Below are 17564 nucleotides of genomic sequence, written 5' to 3' on the forward strand. Positions count from 1 at the left end.
ATACTCTCCAGGTCCATTCATGCTGTCTCAAAGGGTATGATTTCCTCCTTTCTTTTTTACAGCTGAGTATCATTCTATTGTATAAATGTACCACAGCTTTTTTATCTACTCATCTACTGATGGACGCTTGGGCTGCTTCCAAATCTTGACTATTGTAGATAATGCTGTAATGAACATAGCACATAGTCTTTTGAATTGGTGTTTCAGGTTTCTTCTGGCAACTTCCCAGAAGTGGAATCACTGGGTCATAAGGCAGTTCCATTTTTAATTTTTTGAGGGAACTCCATACTGCTTTCCACAGCAAGTGCACCAGTCTGCATTCCCTGCAACAGTGCACCAGGGTTCTTTTCTCCATATCCTCACCTACACTTGTTGTTTGTTGATTTATTCTAGAAGAAAACAAAGGAAGCAAAATCTCACGCATTTCTTGTAGCAATATTTTTTTCTGACATATCTCCTTGAGCAAGGGAAACAAAAGAAAAGAAAATGGGACTATATCAAACTAAAAAGTTTTTACATAGCAAAGGAAACCATCAACAATATGAAAAGATAATAACCCACATAATGGAAGAACATATTTACCAATGATACATCTGATAAGGGGTTAATATCCAGTATTTATAAAAAACTTATAAAACTCAACACCAAAAAAAATTAATCCAATTAAGAAATGGGCAAAGGACCTAATAGACATTTCTGCAAAGAGGACATACTGATGGCCAACAGACATATGAAAAGATTGTCAAAGCCACTAATCATCAGAGAAATGCAAAGGAAACCACGAGATGTCACCTCACGACTACACCTGTCAGAATGTCTATCATCAATGAATTGACTTGGACTTTTTTAAAGGTTCTAATATAGGGCTTATTCCAGACCTAATAAATCAGAATCTCTGGGAGCAGAAAAAAGTGTTGGGAAGCTTCACAGACCCTTCCATCCTAGCTAACCTAACCAGTTACTGTCTGCTAATTCAGTTTGTCTTTACCTGTTCTTTATTAAACTTTCTTTACTCTGTAGAAAGTGATCAAGAGCACACATCTAATTTCCAAATGAAACGGGACTATATAAAGTGCTCTTAAAAGTTTGGAAAAATAATCTTCCTAAAACAAGTGTAGCAACAGAATAAAATATTTTTTTTCTGTACAATGCTATCACATTAGATTTATATAAAATACATGACACCACAGAAACAAAGGACTTTCTCTCTCTGACTGCTTTCTCGCACAAGGCCATGTGAATGGCATTTATCTTCTGCATTTAGATAAATGCGGATGGCCTCTTCTGTTGAGATGAACCCATTCTGGTAAGATAAATTGTTAACTTTTAATAATAAACAATGAATAAACAACTCCTGAAAAATAAACTTTAGAAAAAATACTCCCTTTGCCTCCCTGATCTTTAGACTCATTATTTGTGATTTTGATGGACTTCCACTGAAATGTTTTTAATAGCTTGGTTTTAACCACAAAGAACAGGAAAGTGGATTTTGCTGCATAAAAAGCTCTGGTCTAACATCTGAAGCCTAAAGGATGCTTGACAGGTAAATCACTTCAATATATTTTCCAATTAAGGTAGTCCGCCTTGGATATGAGTCAAACAAAATATTTTAGATTTTGCCTCATCAGCTGAATGTAGAACCAGTGGCTCAGTGGTGGTGGATGTCGGCCAGTGTGTGGATTCTAGGAGCCAGGCTAGTTGCTTCAGAGTCACCTACAGCAGCTCTTTGTTCATGCAGATCCTGGATTCACTCCCAGAGTTTCTGATTTAGGAAATGTGGGATGGAGTTTGGTAATCTGTCCTTTTAAAGATTCCCAGGTGATACTTAGTATTTATTCCAACACAGATTGAAGCCTTTAATACTTAGAGGTAAAGAAATATGGATGTTCGGATTCTACCAAAAGTAATTAATTGTGTCTTCTCTGTCCAAATTTGAGTAGAAATGACTGCTAATGCTGTGACTGTTGGGGAAGGGCTGCTGGGGAGGAGCAGATGTGAGATGAGATGCAGGAGCTGCTCTGCATCTAGGCCTGATACAGTTCAGAGAGTGGTCTTTGCGCTGCATTCAGCTGTCCATACCACTCAGAGCTTCCCCTCAGGAAATGAGAGACACTACTATGATAGATGTGGCCACATTCTGAAGTTAGAAACTTTTAAAGGAGGTGAATTTGAAGGACTTACATTTCTTTAACTTTTAGATTTTGGCATGGGCAATAATGATATATAATATTCTATGGAGCTTTTTAAACTATAAAGGGACTCTTGGGCTTTGATTCTAGATAGCTCAGGAACCAGTGGAACTAAGGCAGTATTTATGCTATTCCTTCTTAGCTTCGAGGCCAGAATCAGGTTGCGTTTCAATGCAGGGACAGAGTACAATTGCGACAAGCGAGGCAGTTTGTTAGTAAATACACTTGAGTGAGTTGATGCTCTTCCAGAGCATCAGTGTTTATACTTCTGACGAATCACTTAGGGGAAGAAAGTCTGCCTGTTAATAAGCCAGCATGATGTGACTAATGGCAGTTTTGGCCCCAGCCTGGACAGTAGGGGCTCACCTAGTCAAACACGTCTCACTTTTGGCTCTCTCTCAGCCTGAAAGGCTTAGAAAGAGTTTCCAACAGAGGGCCTCAGGGATTTTGGTACAAAAATGCTGAAAAACATCAAGTACAGTGGTATGTTTATAAAAAATCACAGGGGCCTTAGTCCCTCCTAAGAGAGGTCATGGAAATGCATTTGTTTAACCTCACAAAAGCTCTTGATCAGAGAGATTTTTACTCGATTTAATCTACATCCGTTGCAATTCTATAATTGAATAATGTCATTTATTATGAAAGTTATGAGCGTGTTTCTAACTGTGACCCAGACAACTTTAGCTGTGTTCTCTCTGTCTCCTTTTTCAAGTACAGTGACTGAAGTTTTGGGCCAAACTTCTTTCTTCAAGGAGGATTTTTAATGTGTTGCTCACCTGCTGTGAGGGAATATTAAGCAACAGATATCCCCTGAGCAGATCCTTTATGTGTAGATGGTGGTGTGGGGGCCATAACAACAATGTCACTGGATTGACCCCATCATCCCCTGTAACTCTGCTTGGGGAAGGCAAAGCAGATGAAATGAAGAACTGACATGTGAACTGGGGCCTTAGGAGTTAAGAAGGGAAAAGCACGTCCCAAGGCAAAGAACCTGAGGATTCTGGTTCCCCACATGGTTTCCTGCATGTGATGCTTCTTGCTAGAGATAGGGATAAGGTTGGAGAGACACACTGGTTCCAGGGTGTGGCAGAACCTCTGTAATATCATCAGATCCCTGATTTTAAAAACTATCCATATGCCAGTGAACCTCACATAGACCTCTCTCCTGTTTTTACCTCTCCCCAGCATCCAGATTGCTATATTAAGTGCCCACTCACACTTCCAACAGGAACACCTGGAAGGCATCTCAGAGTTGAATTTCCCCAGCCTGCTCCACTTCATTATTGGCCCCATCTCATCAATAAAAACAAAGATATTGGAACTATCTTTGATATTCCTCCATCCCTCTTTCTTCCACATCAATTTACCAACCAGTCCTGCTGACTGAAACTCCAAGACACATTGCAAAGACACAAACCACTCTTCAGCTCCACTACTCCCCTCTCTTTGATCACTTCAGTAACCTCCTGGCTGCCTTGGAATTACCTTGTAAAACTGATCATCATACTCCTCATTAGGTGAAGTTGTTAGCAATCAAAATTCTGCTACAGTGGGCTCAAGAGAAATTAAGTGTGGGAGAAGTAGCTGACTCTTAGAGGGTTTTGCTTTACAAGGCAAATGTGGGTTGAAAGAAATGTATTTGTTTTCTAAGTTGGGATGGGGAACCATGTCTGTTGTTGATGGTGTATTATGGGAGAAAGGGAACACAAGGTGATGCAGGGGAAAGGGGAAGATGGCTGGAGCTGCCCTCTTGGTGTTGCAGCATGTGCAGCTCATCCACAGCCACAGGAGGGAGGTTCTGAGTGTCTGCTTCACAAGTGGGCTTTATTGTTATTCTTTAAGTTTAGTTGGTATACAATATTATATTGGTTATATTAGTTTCAGGTGTATAATATAGTAATTTGACATTTTTATACCTTGCAATATGATCAACCCACTAATTCTACTTATAATCTGTTACCATGTAAGCTTATCACAATATTATTTGCTATATACCCATTCATTTGTTCACCCATCCCCCACCCACTCCCTTCTGGTAACCATCTCTTCTCTGTTTCTATGAGTCTTTATTTATTTATTTTTGCTTTGTTTTGTTTCTGTTTTTTAAAGACAGGAAGGGAAAGAAAGAGAGAAGGAAACATCAATGTGTTACTGCCTCTTGAGCACTCCCTACAGGGGACCTGACCCACAACCCAGGCATGTGCCCTGACTGGGAGTCCAACCAGCAACCCTTTGGTTCACAGGCTAGAGCTCAATCCACTTAGCCACATCAGCCAGGGTAGTTTTCTTATTTTCTTTGGATAAATACCTGGAAATAGAATTGCTGGTGGGCTTTAGATAGGTAGTCTGATGAACTCACCTGAGCTTACCCGTCTTCTCTCAGTGAAGTAGGAAGTGGGGTTATTAACTGACAATGGGAAAGATAAGGAGGTGGAAGAAGAAGTAGGTCTGGAGACATGTGCTTTCTTTCTGAACCCACAAGGGACCCTTGACCAGCTCTTCTGTCTACCTGGAATACTCTTATGTAAAATTTTTCATATGATTAGCCTTTGTGACGTTCAGATCTTAGCTTAATGTCACCTCCTCAGAGAGGCACCCCCTGATCTCAGAGTCTAAAATAACCACCCCGTCACTCACAATCATGCCACCCTACTTTAATTCTGCGATTAGCATTTACCACTGTGAGATATTTAGCTTGTTTATTTTTTACCTATTCACATGTTTATTACTGCATCTTTTACTAGATATACTAGCATACATCAGGCTTTGTACAGATAGAAAAATCTTAATAAATAAGCATGATAAATCTCTTTTCTTTCAGGAAAAATTACAAATGTGACATGATGGAGTACAGTAGAACACAATTTGGGTATATAAACTTGAATAGGCCTGGAATTAAATTTGTGTCTGTTTCTCTGTGTGTGTGTAGGGTGGTAGGGTGCATCAGTAGCCAACAAGTCACAAGTGATCTATACCCTCCTAGGCAAATATAAGATCTAAGAGTCCTCAAGTCCACTCAGCACTTACTTGAACTTGGTACCAGCCTTCCTATGCCTGCCTTGCACCAGTGAACTTGTTAGAAGTTCAGATACTGTTAGTGAATATTATGTAAATATCTAACCTGAGTGCATCAAGAAAGACCTTAAAAATGGGAAAAGGGAGAGGCCAAGCTCCACTCTTTAAGCCTCAGACAGATATCTGAATTGGGCCTAAAAACTTTACTGGTTCCACAACCAAAGTCTAAAGCTAGTCTGGCTGAAAACAGAATGTCTGTCAGCGTAGGGACAAATGCAAACAAAGTTCCATACATCTAAAACAGCCTCCTTTTGTCTTATTATAATTCCTCTATGAAAATTCTAACCCTTCTAGGGGAAGATTCTAATTAGCCAAAAAATTCCTATGTACTCTTTAAAAATAAAACAAAACAAAACAAAACAAAATCACCCTAGTATACCCAGTTTAAGATAATACATGGAAATATATGTATGTTCTGTACATGTGTTTCTTCTCTAAACTTCTAATGATCGTACTGAGGTACTGAGTTGTCTAGGATTGAACCAGCATACCATTCTCTAGAAGAATAAGGTAGGAAGTAACCTTATATTTAGCCAAGTAGCCCTAGACCACTCATCCTCCCATGGTCAGGAAATACTAAAATAGTGAACAAAGATAAACTTTAAAAGAAAAAGGATTTCCTAAGCAGTGATTTGGTCCACCTTTTCAGTTAAAGCCATGAATATTTAAACCTCTCATCACCTTGCTGCAAACTGTAAATTTGAGGAACAAACCCAGAATAATGAAAGCTAAGATTATTAATAGATATTTTAGACAGTTTCTTATTCCACTTATAAAAAATGAGCTTACATTGAGAAGATGACATGCTTTTAGGGGCCCTATGATTAGTGATGTTCCCTGTTTACTTCTGCAGTAAAAATTAGAGTTTCTTGGACTTATACAGGAACTGGACTTAAGTGGTTGTCTGCATTTTTTTCCAGGTTTGTGAAATCACCTCACTGACCTGTAAATTGCAAATCATATAATCTGCTGCATGGATAGTCAGAATTCTGGACTACAGTGTTTTCTGTTTTTTGTTTTTTAACTTAGGCTGGAGGAGGAAAAATAGATTCAGAAGAGGCACTGATCTATGAAGAGGATTTAGGCGAAGGACATGGTGTTGAAGGCGAGATGGAAGAAAGCACAAAATTAAAAATCTTCCGCAGGCTTGCCTTTGTGGCTTCCAAGCTCAAAGAGTTTATTGGCAACATGATAACCACAGCTGGAAAAGTTGTTGTGACGATTTTACTCGGCTCATCAGGTGAGAGTTTCTAGTACTGAGTGGAGCACAAATGATGCTTTGAAAAGTAATGAAAGAAATGATCAAAGAGAAAATAAAAAAGGGAAATAATTCTGTTTCATGAAATCAAAATAACTGTAGCTTTTGTAAAAGTGGCCACACATACAAACCACACACACAAACCACACACGCAAAAGTAATTTTTCTGGTGCAGTTCTAGTTTTTACATTTTTAGATGGTCTTTTAACCTCTATAAAGCAATCTTTTCCATATCTGTTAAGTGACATCATTTTATATGTGTAGATCAGAAAAACAATTATTCTTTTTCCTTAGAACCTGTGAATGATGACCTGCTACAATGAACAATTTTAATGTTCCCACCCAGAGCTGCACAGGTACATTCTGAGGGTATTCTCATCACATTGATTCATTAGTAATCATAAGTTAACTCTCCAAGATTCATTATTTTTCTTTCTAAGTTAGATTGTAATCTTCCAGCACAGACAGCCGCTTCCTTTAAATTTTGGCTATGGACTGCTTATACCACAATTACGTTATCTCAGCCTTTTGCCTTCTTCCATTTTGCTGTTCACCATTACTCCAGATCCACTGTGAAGTTTATTCAATATTGTCTAGTTAATATTTCACAAGATGAAACAACTTAACTGTTTTTAATAGAAAAATTAAAAAGTAGAAAAGGGAATAAACTTTCTCAAGAAACAATTCAATATTTTAATGAGGAGTCACTTCAAATGTCCCTTTCTCTAAAGTTTTTAAATGCCTGTAAAGGAAGTAAGTACCTCATTTTACATTCCCCTTTTGGTGATAGTGCAAATTAGATTTTGTAAGGTAGGATAACATTTTAGTGAGACTTTAACTGCCACAGAATGTATTAATATTAGTATGAGTCCTAGTTAACTGAAAAAAAGGTAAATTGTTATTTTAAAACTGGTATCAGGGAAAGTTGCAATGGACATACAACATTTCTGAAAAATATGAGGGAAAAATAGAAGATCATGAATTCTACTGGTATGAAAAGTTCATGTTTACTCAGCTCACATAAAATAGGTAGACTTTTTTCATCTAATATTTACCCATATTTATAAATATCACTCAATGTATGACTTTTTTCATGGTAACAATAGCATTAATTCTACTTTTATAAGTAAAATTAGAGGCAATTTTTCATGATTGTATTTCTTTGTCCTTAGGTATGATGCTGCCATCTTTGACCTCATCTGTCTACTTTTTTGTGTTTTTGGGTCTGTGCACCTGGTGGTCCTGGTGCCGGACATTCGACCCATTACTGTTCAGCTGTCTCTGTGTTCTCCTGGCTATCTTCACTGCGGGACACTTGATTGGACTTTATTTATACCAGTTTCAGTTCTTTCAAGAAGCAGTTCCACCCAACGACTACTATGCAAGGTAAGAGGAAAGAAATCATTAAGACATTTCGAGGGGAAGTGACTCGCCCTTTATGATACTGTTTGAATTTGCAGGGATTCTTCTTGATGTCATTTATGTATTAAGCAAAGGGTTGATGGAAATGGGGGAAAGCAGTCTAGTGTTTTAAATTTATTAAATTACACAGTCTAGAAAGTAGTAGCAGGTCTACTCAGATTGAGGTGCTGCTGAGACAGAAAAGAGAGGAAGCTGCTGTTTGTAGCCAGTGGGACAGACACATGGTCTCAGGTGCAGAAAGATCCAGGAAGAACATTTCATGTCAAAGAATAATAACAATGCGTTAAAGCATCCAGCTGTAAAGAGCTCTTGTGGGCCAAGTAGAGGGCATATTGAGAATCAATCAATCAATCAATAATCAGTTCTCATTTAAATAAAAAGTTCTCTTTTTATTTAAAAATAAAAATAAATGAGTTCATGCTGAGAGAGATATGGAGAGAGAGAAATCTAATTTGCTTTAAATAGAGATTACTTATTACATTAACTCCTTACTATGAAAATGGGAATCAACAAATCCAGGATTTACTTTGACTTTTTTAAAGTTTATTATTTTAAAGATTTTATTTATTTATTTTTTAGAGAGAGAGGAAGGGAGGGAGACAGGGAGGTAGAAAAGCATCAATATGAGAGAGAAACATTGATCAGTTGCCTCTCACACACCTCTAGGTGAGTACCTGGCCTCCCAGGTGTGTGCCCAGACCAGGAATCAAACCAGCAACCTTTTGCTTTGCAGGACATTACCCAACCCACTGAGCCACACTGGTCAGGGTTACTTTGACTTTTTAAAAGAACTCCAAGACATTCTCAGTTAATGAGGGAAAATTCCTCTTTACAAAATAGCACTAGCTAATGAAAGGGAAAGGAATAATAGAATTAGAAAATTACCATTTATCAATTCTTAATGAAATATTTGTTTCTAGTTGCAAACTAAAACCATTACTTAAAATGATTCTTGAAGTGAAGAATATTTGCAATAATGACAAAGTACAACTTCACTGATTATTTGCTAATTGCCAAGGAAAAAGCAAACCTTTACAATGGTGGTCAACCCTTTACCAACTGATCAAAAATGGGAGCGCTTAACATTTTACACTTCTAGGTGTGATGAAATATGAGGTGTATAGCATCATATTGTTAAACTTTTAGACATAACCTCCAATTTGCAGAAAATATAAAAAACAGAAAAGTAATTTAAGTGAGTCCACAGGAAAGTAGAAAAAAATCCAGAATGTGGATTCCACAAGGAAAATGATGTGGTTTTCTCTAAAATCAGCGTGAATGTGACTCTAGAGTACATCCTGCTTCAATGACAAATCTCTAAAACATATTTTGAGATGAAATTAAGAAATTTCAGTATTCAGTATTCACTGGTTATTATAGTATAGAATTTTTGTTAATTCTTAGGTGCATGATTATATTGTGGATTTACAGGCAAATGTCATTATTTTAGAAGATACATGGTGAATAATTTAGGGAATAAATGTCATGATGTCTGCAACTTTCTACTGGTTTAACAACAAACAAGGGTGGAGAGAGAAAATTATTTAAACTTGGTAATTGGCATTGGATTATTTATTCCATTTTAAATTTTATTCTTGTGTGGAAATTTTCATAATTAAAAGTTACAGGAAATAGAAAAGGGAACAGAAATGGTAGGAGAGAATTGTCAGGGCAAGGTGAAAAAATGATGCTACAATTCTTCTCACTGACATGTCTCTGCGAAATGGTATAGGTGCTTAAATGAAGTAAGTCAGAGAAAGACAAATACTGGTATCACGTATGTGGAACCTAAACAAAAAAGTCAGACTCAGAGAAGCAGAGAGATTGGTGATTTCCAGGGCAGTGGGGTAGGGGAAATAGGGAGAGGCTGGTAAAAGAATACAAACTCAGTTATAAGATAAATAAGTTATGCAGATCTCATATACAGCGAGGTCACTATAGCTAGTAATACTATATTGCACACTTAATGTAAATTACCTTGATTGAGGTAATCATTTCACAATTTATATTTTCACCAAACCATCATTTTAAACTTTAAATATGTTATGATTTTATATGTCAATTGTACTTCAATAAAAAAATACCCTTTAATGGTGCATATTTATATAATATTTATTTTAGGCAGGAGTGAATAAATACTAAATTTCAGTATAAACATTAGTTTTTGACTAAAAGAATCCTTGATTTCTTTAGATGTTTAATTTTTGGATTATTAATACAATGCATAGAAGTAAATGCTTTATACTATTGGGAGGGCTAACTTTTAAGGGATGATTTAATTATAAATGTAAATATCTTCTATACCGCAATAGTCACCACATCCCCAGCCACCCTCATTTTGAGAATGTTTTCTGCCATCCACAGACCGATGATAATAAATACAAGGAAAATTTTAGAACCACCTAGAAAGCATTGTTTCTATAAAAGATCAGTTAGTAAATATCTTAATGACCTCTCAAGCCTATGGTCTCTGTCACAATTCTTTCAAGAATCCACCAGAGTGAAAAGGAGCCATGCACAAGATTACAAAGAATGAGTGTGGCTGGGTTCCAGGAAAACTTTGTGGACACTGATATTTTAATTTCATATTATTTTTATGTTTCATGAAATATTATTTTCCTTTGATTTTTTTCCCAACCACATAAAAATGTAAAAATCAGTCTGAGTTCACAAGATGTACCCAAAAATGTGGTGAACAAGATCAGGCTCACCAACTTATGCTGTAAGTCATTTCAGTCTCAATAGTGTAATAATTACCATATTTAATTTTCATTTGAATTGACACAAACTTAAAATTATAATATAATTTATTATAGACATTTTGTAGATAATCCCTTTAAACAGTTTAAAAGGTTCATTACTATAATCTCATAGAGTAAGTCATTAGAAGTTGGTTTGCTTAGCACGATGTAGACAGTTACAGCTACACAATGCAATATACAAGCTCATATAAACTGGCTTATAGATTCTTCACCCTATTAACTCAGTGGCAATATGAAATTGCATTTTCATCCAAAAAGCTTGGAAATTTACATTTTTAAAACAATAATTTTTATAAGGCATAATTTCTTTTTTAAATTAATTAATTTTTTCAAATACATTTGTCTCTGCCTACCCCCGCCACTTTCCCTTGCCCCCTCCCTCCCTCCGCACTCAACTCTTCCCCTTAAGTTTTGTCCATGAGTCCTTGTTATATGTCCCTTGACTTTCCCTTTCCCGTCCTTTTCCCCCGCCCCCCTCCCTCCTTCCCGCTTGTCTCTGTTGGTTTCTTTTCCTTTCAGTGTTGCTGGTCTTATTTTCCTTGCATCTTTGTATTGTTGGTTAGGTTCCACTTATAGGTAAGATCATATGGTATTTGTCTTTCTCCCCCTGGCTTATTTCGCTTAGCATAATGCTCTCCAGTTCCATCCATGCTGTCGCAAAGTTTAGTAGTTCTTTTTTTCTTTCTGCTGCGTAGTATTCCATTGTGTATATGTACCATAATTTTTTGATCCAATCATCTACTGATGGGCATTTAGGTTGCTTCCAACACTTGGCTATTGTCAATTGTGCTGCTATGAACATTGGGGTGCAGAGGTTCTTTTGTATTGGCGTTTTGGGATTCTTAGGGTATAGTCCCAGCAGAGGAATCACTGGATCAAAAGGCAGTTCCATTTTCAGCTTTTTGAGGAAATTCAACACTGCTTTCCACAGTGGCTGCACAAGCCTGCATTCCCACCAACAGTAGACTAGGGTTCCCTTTTCTACACAGCCTTGCCAGCACCTGTTGTTTGTTGATCTGTTTATGATGGCCATTCTGACATGTGTGAGGTGGTACCTCATGGTGGTTTTGATCTGCATTTGTCTGATGGCTAGTGATGCTGAGCATCCTTTCAAATGCCTCTGGACCCTCTGTATCTCCTCCTTGGAAAAGCATCTGCCCAGGTCCTCTGTCCATTTTTTGATTGGATCGTTTGCCTTCTTGGAGTGGAGTCGAGTGAGTTCTTTATATATCTTGGAGACCAAACCTCTATCTTATGTATCATTAGCAAATCTATTTTCCCAGAGAGTTGGCTCCCTTTTCATTTTACTGATGTTTTCTTTAGCCATGCAGAAGCTTCTTATTTTGATGAGGTCCCACTTGTTTATTCTTTCCTTTGCTCCCTTGCTTTAGGAGACATATCAGTGAAAAAATTGCTGTGTGGGATATCTGAGAGTTTCCTGCCAATGTTCTCCTCTAGGACTTTGATGGTGTTGCAACTTATATTTAAGTCTTTTATCAATCTTGAGTTTATTTTTGTGTATGGTGTCAGCTGATGGTCCCATTTCAATTTTTTGCCTGTAGCCATCCAGCTCTCCCAACACCATTTGTTGAAGAGGCTATTATTGCTCCATTTTATGCTTCTGCCCCCTCTGTCAAATATTAGATGCCCATAGAGACCTGGGCTTATTTCTGGGCTTTCTCTGCTGTTCCACTGGTCTATGGGTCTGTTCTTGTGCCAGTACCAGATTGTTTTGAGTATAGTGGCTTTGCAGTAGAGTTTGATGTCCGGTATTGTGATCCCTCCTACTTTGTGTTTCTTTCTCAAAATTGCTGCGGCTATTTGGGGTCGTTGATGGTTCCATATAAATTTTTGAAATATCTGTTCTATTTCTGTGAAATATGTCATTGGTGTCTTAATAGGGATTGCGTTGAATCTATAAATTGCTTTGGGTAGCATGGACATTTTGATGATATTAATTCTTCCAATCCATGAGCACTGTATATGCTTCAATTTATTTGTGTCTTCATTAATTTCTTTCTTCAATGTTGTATAGTTTTCAGCGTACGGGTCTTGTACCTCCTTGGTTAAATTTATTCCTAGGTACTTTATTTTTCTTCTTGCTATATCGAATGGTATTTTTTTTTCTGATTTCTTCTTCTATTCCATTGCTGGTGTACAAAAATGCCTTGATTTTTGAATATTGACTTTGTAGCCTGCTGTTTTGCAAATTCACTTATTTGGTTGAGGAGTTTTTTGGTAGAGTCTACAGGGTTCTCTATGTACACTATCATGTCATCTGCAAACAATGATAGCTTTACTTCCTCCTTTCCTATTTGGATGCTTTTTATTTCTTTTTCTCGTCTGGCCACTGTGGCGAGGACTTCCAATACGATGTTGAAAAGAAGCGGTGAAAGCGGACATCCTTGTCGTGTTCCCGATCTTAGTGGGAAAGTTTTTAGTTTTTGCCCGTTGAGTATGATGTTGGCTGTAGGTTTTTCATATATGGCCCTTATTACATTGAGAAATGCCCCATTTAGTCCCATTTTGCTGAGTGTTTTGATCATAAATGGGTGCTGTACCTTATCGAATGCTTTTTCTTTGTCTATCGAGATGATCGTGTAGTTTTTGTCCTTTCTTTTATTTATGTGATGTATTATGTTTATTGACGTGCATATATTGAACCATCCCTGCATGCCTGGGATGATTCCCACTTGATCATGGTGGGTAATGTTTTAAATGTATTGCTGGATGTGGTTTGCCAATATTTTGTTGAGGATTTTAGCGTCTATGTTCATCATCGAAATTGGCCTATAGTTTTCTTTCTTTGTAGAGTCTTTATCTGTTTTTGGGATCAAGGTGATGCTGGCCTCATAAAGAGAGTCAGAGAGTCTTTTCTCCTCTTGGATTTTTTGGAATACTCTGAGAAGGACAGGGGTCACCTCTTCCTTAAATGTTTTATAAAATTCTCCTGTGACACCGTCAGGCCCAGGGCTCTCGTGTGCCGGGAGTTTCTTGATTACTGTTTCAATTTCCCCACCTGTTATCAATCTGTTCAAGCTTTCTGTTTCTGCCTCCTTCAGAGTTGGAAGATTGTACTTTTCTAGAAATGTGTCCATTTCATCGAGGTTTTCCAATTTCTTGGCATATAATTGTACATAGTAGTTTCTTACAATCCCTTGTATCTGTGGTATCAGTTGTTATTTCTCCTCTTTCATTACTGATACTATTAATTTGGGTCCTCTCTCTTTTTTTCTTGATGAGTCTGCTTAAAGGCTTGTCAATTTTATTTATCTTATCAAAGAACCAGTTCCTGGATTGCTTTATCCTTTGAATTGTTCTTTTTGTCTCTATGTCATTCAGGTCTGTTCTGATCTTGACTATTTCCTTCCTTCTACTTGCTCTGGGGTTTATTTGTTGTTGTTTCTCCAGTTCTTGAAGTTGTAGTGTTAGGTCTTTTATTTGAAATGTTTCTACCTTTTTAAGGTAAGCCTGTGTTGCTATGAACTTCCCTCTCAGGACCGCATTTGCTGTGTCCCATAGGTTCTGGACTGTTGTCTGTTCATTTTCATTTGTTTCCAGAAATTTTTTGATTTCTTCTCTTATCTCATTATTGACCGATTCATTGTTTATTAGTGTACTGTTCAGTCTCCATGAGTTTGCAAGTTTTTGAAGTTTCTCTTTGAGGTTGATTTCCAGTTTCAAGCCCTTGTGGTCTGAGAAAAAGTTTGGTATTATTTCAATTTTCCTGAATTTGCTGAGGTTTGCTTTGTGTCCTATCGTGTGGTCTACCTTTGAAAAACTGCCATGAGCATTTGAAAAGAATGTGTATTTTTCTTCTTTGGGATGTAAGTTTCTATATATATGTCAGTTAAGTCTATTTCATTCCGTGTGTCATTCAGCTCCACAATATCTTTATTAATGTTTGTTTGGAAGATCTGTCCATTTTTGACAGTGGGTTGTTGAAATCCCCTACTATCAGTGTGTATATCTTTTTTGAAGTCATCCAACAATTTCCTTACTTGGGGGCTCCTGTATTGGCAGCATATAAGTTTACAATGTTTATGTCTCTTTGATAGATTCTTCCTTTAAGTATTATAAAGTGTCCCTCTGGGCCTCTCTTTATGGCCTTTGTTTTAAAATCTACTTTGTCTGATACAAGTATGGCAACCCCGGCCTTTTTCTCATGTCCATTTGGTTGGAATATTTTTTTCCATCCCTTTACTTTCAATCTGTGTAGGTCTCTTGCTCTGAGGTGGGTCTCTTGTAGGCAGCATATGTGTGGGTCATGTTTTCTTATGCATTCAGCTACCCTGTGTCTCTTGATTGAGGCATTTAGTCCATTTACATTGAGAGTTATTACTGATAGAAACTTATTCATTTTTTCTCTTTGTACCTTGTTTTTCTCAATCTATTCCTTCATCTTCTTAAACCAGTCCCTTGAGCATATCTTGGAGTGCTAGTTTGGTAGAGATATATTCTTTTAGCCTTCTTTTGTCTGGGAAACTTCTTATTTCCCCTTCTATTTTAATGGAGAGTCTTGCTGGGTAGAGCAGCCTTGGCTGTAGGCCCTTGCTTTTCATGACTTGGAATATTTGTTGCCATTCCCTTCTGGCTTGTAGTGTTTCTGTTGAGAAGTCAGCTCCTAGGTGTATCGGGGTCCCCTTGTATGTTACTTTCTCCTTCTCCCTTGCTGCCTTGAGGATTCTCTTTGTCTTTGACATTTGCCATTTTAAAGATGATGTGTCCTGGAGTGGACCTCTTTGAGTCCCTCTTGAGTGAGGTCTTCTGTGCCTCCTGGATCCATGAGAGCCTTTCTCTCCTCAAATTAGGGAAATTTTCCATCATTACTTTTTTGAGGATATTCTCTATCCCTTGCTCCTCTTCTCCTCCTTCTGGTATCCCTATTATATAGATATTATTGCGTTTCAGGTTGTCCTGAATTTCCCTAAATATACAAGGCATAATCAATGCATTGTTCTTAACTCCAAGTTTTGAGTTGGAAAAAAATTGCAAAAAAAAATTGCCTAGTGTGCTTATTTGTCACAAATTTCATGAACATAGATACTTCTGCTTATATCCAGTATTAGATGTGGCTGACCCCTTAAAATAATCCAAGCTATTTTTATTACCTTATGAGCTTTCAGATAGACTCTCAGGTGTGAATTATCATTCTTTCTTAAAAAAAGAATTTATTTTTTATCATTAGACTATACACATTTCTGGGTAATTATTTGGACAAATATAATAAATAATAAAGAACCCACAGCCCACATTATGTTCAAAGGACAAACACTACCAGCATTTCCCTTAAGATGGTGAACAAGAGAGAAATATTTACTTTTACAACATAGTACTGGAAGTCCCTGCCAGAACAGTCAGATTAGAAAAAATAAAAGGCATACAAATTGAAAAGGAAGAAGTAAAACTCTCATTATTTCCAGATGACATGATTCTGTATGTGGAGAAGCACAAAGATTACACCACAAAAATGCTAGAGCTGAATTCAGTAAAGTAGCAGGATAAAAAATAAATATCCAGGAACCAGTTGCATTTTTATACACTGATATTGAACTATCAGAATGAGAAACTAAGAAAACAATCTCACTCGCAATTGCTTTTAATGAACAAAATACCTAGGAATAAATTTAACCAAGCATGTAAAAGACCTGTACTTGAAAAATTATAACACTAAAGAAAGAAATTTAAAAAGCTACAAATAGGTGAAAACTTATACTGTGTTCATGGGTAGGAAGAAGTAACATCATTAAATTGTTCATACTAATCAAAGCAATCTACAGATTCAATATAATTCCTATCAAGATACCAGTGGCATATTTCACAGAACTAGAAAAGGTATTGCAAAAATGTATATAGAATCATAAACAACCCTAAATAGCAAAAGAAACCTTAGGAAGAACAAGGTGGTAGGAATCACACTAGCAAACATCAAACTATATTAAAAAGTCATATTAATAAAAAACAGCATGATTCTGGCTTAAAAACAGACATATAGATCATGGAACAGAGGATAAAGCCCAGAAAAAAAATCCCATGTCTTTATAGTCAATTAATATTTGACTAAATAAGCAAAAATGTACAATGGAGTAAAGATAGTCTATTCAATAAATAGTGTTGGAATATTGGAGAGATATATGCAAAAAAAAAAGGTGAAACTAAACCACCTTCTTATACTATACACAAGAATAAAATAAAAATGAATTAAATACTTAAATTTTAGACTTGAAACCATAAAAATTCTAGAAAATATAGGTCATAAAATCTCAGAAATTTCTCATAGCAATATTTTTTTAATGTATCTCCTCAATCAAGAGAAACAGAAGAAAAAAATAAACAAATGGGACTAAATCAAACTAAAAGTTTTTTGCACAGCAAAAGTAACCATCAACAATAGAAAAAGAATACATTGAAAGGGAGAAAGTATTTGTCAATAAAATATTTAATAAGGAGTTCATATCCAAATTTATAAAGAACTTACAAAACTCAACACCAAAAAAAAAAAAAACCACCAAATGATCCAATAAAAAAAATGCGCAAAGGACCTGAATAGACCCTTCCCCAAAGAGGACATACAGATGGTCAATAGACATATGAAAAGATGCTCAATGTAACTAATCATCAGACGAATGCAAATTAAAACTACAATGAGATATTTACTCATATTAGAATGACTATCATCAATAAATCATCAAACAAATATTGCCGAGGATGTAGAGAAAAGGGAATCCTCATGCACTGTTGGCGGGACTGCAGACTGGTGCAGTCACTGTGGAAAACAGTGTGGAATTACCTCAAAAAATTAAAAATGAAACTGCCTTATGACCCAGTGATCCCACTTCTGGGAATATATCCAAAGAA

General features: G+C 36.6%; 1 protein-coding gene across 1 annotated transcript in view; it reads left to right on the plus strand.

The window, feature by feature from the left end:
• The window catches only part of PIEZO2 (piezo type mechanosensitive ion channel component 2), a 487309-nt gene that overhangs the window by 304785 nt on the left and 164960 nt on the right, over window positions 1–17564 (plus strand). Inside the window, exons 6-7 of the mRNA XM_054587349.1 lie at window positions 6294–6504; window positions 7695–7908. Coding sequence (XP_054443324.1) covers window positions 6294–6504; window positions 7695–7908 — 425 coding nt within the window. The remainder of the gene's footprint in view (window positions 1–6293; window positions 6505–7694; window positions 7909–17564) is intronic.

The sequence above is a fragment of the Pteronotus mesoamericanus genome, unplaced genomic scaffold, assembly GCF_021234165.1.
Source record: "Pteronotus mesoamericanus isolate MK-2021 breed Mesoamerican mustached bat unplaced genomic scaffold, CSHL_Meso_final scaffold_118, whole genome shotgun sequence".
Classification (NCBI taxonomy): Eukaryota; Metazoa; Chordata; class Mammalia; order Chiroptera; family Mormoopidae; genus Pteronotus; species Pteronotus mesoamericanus.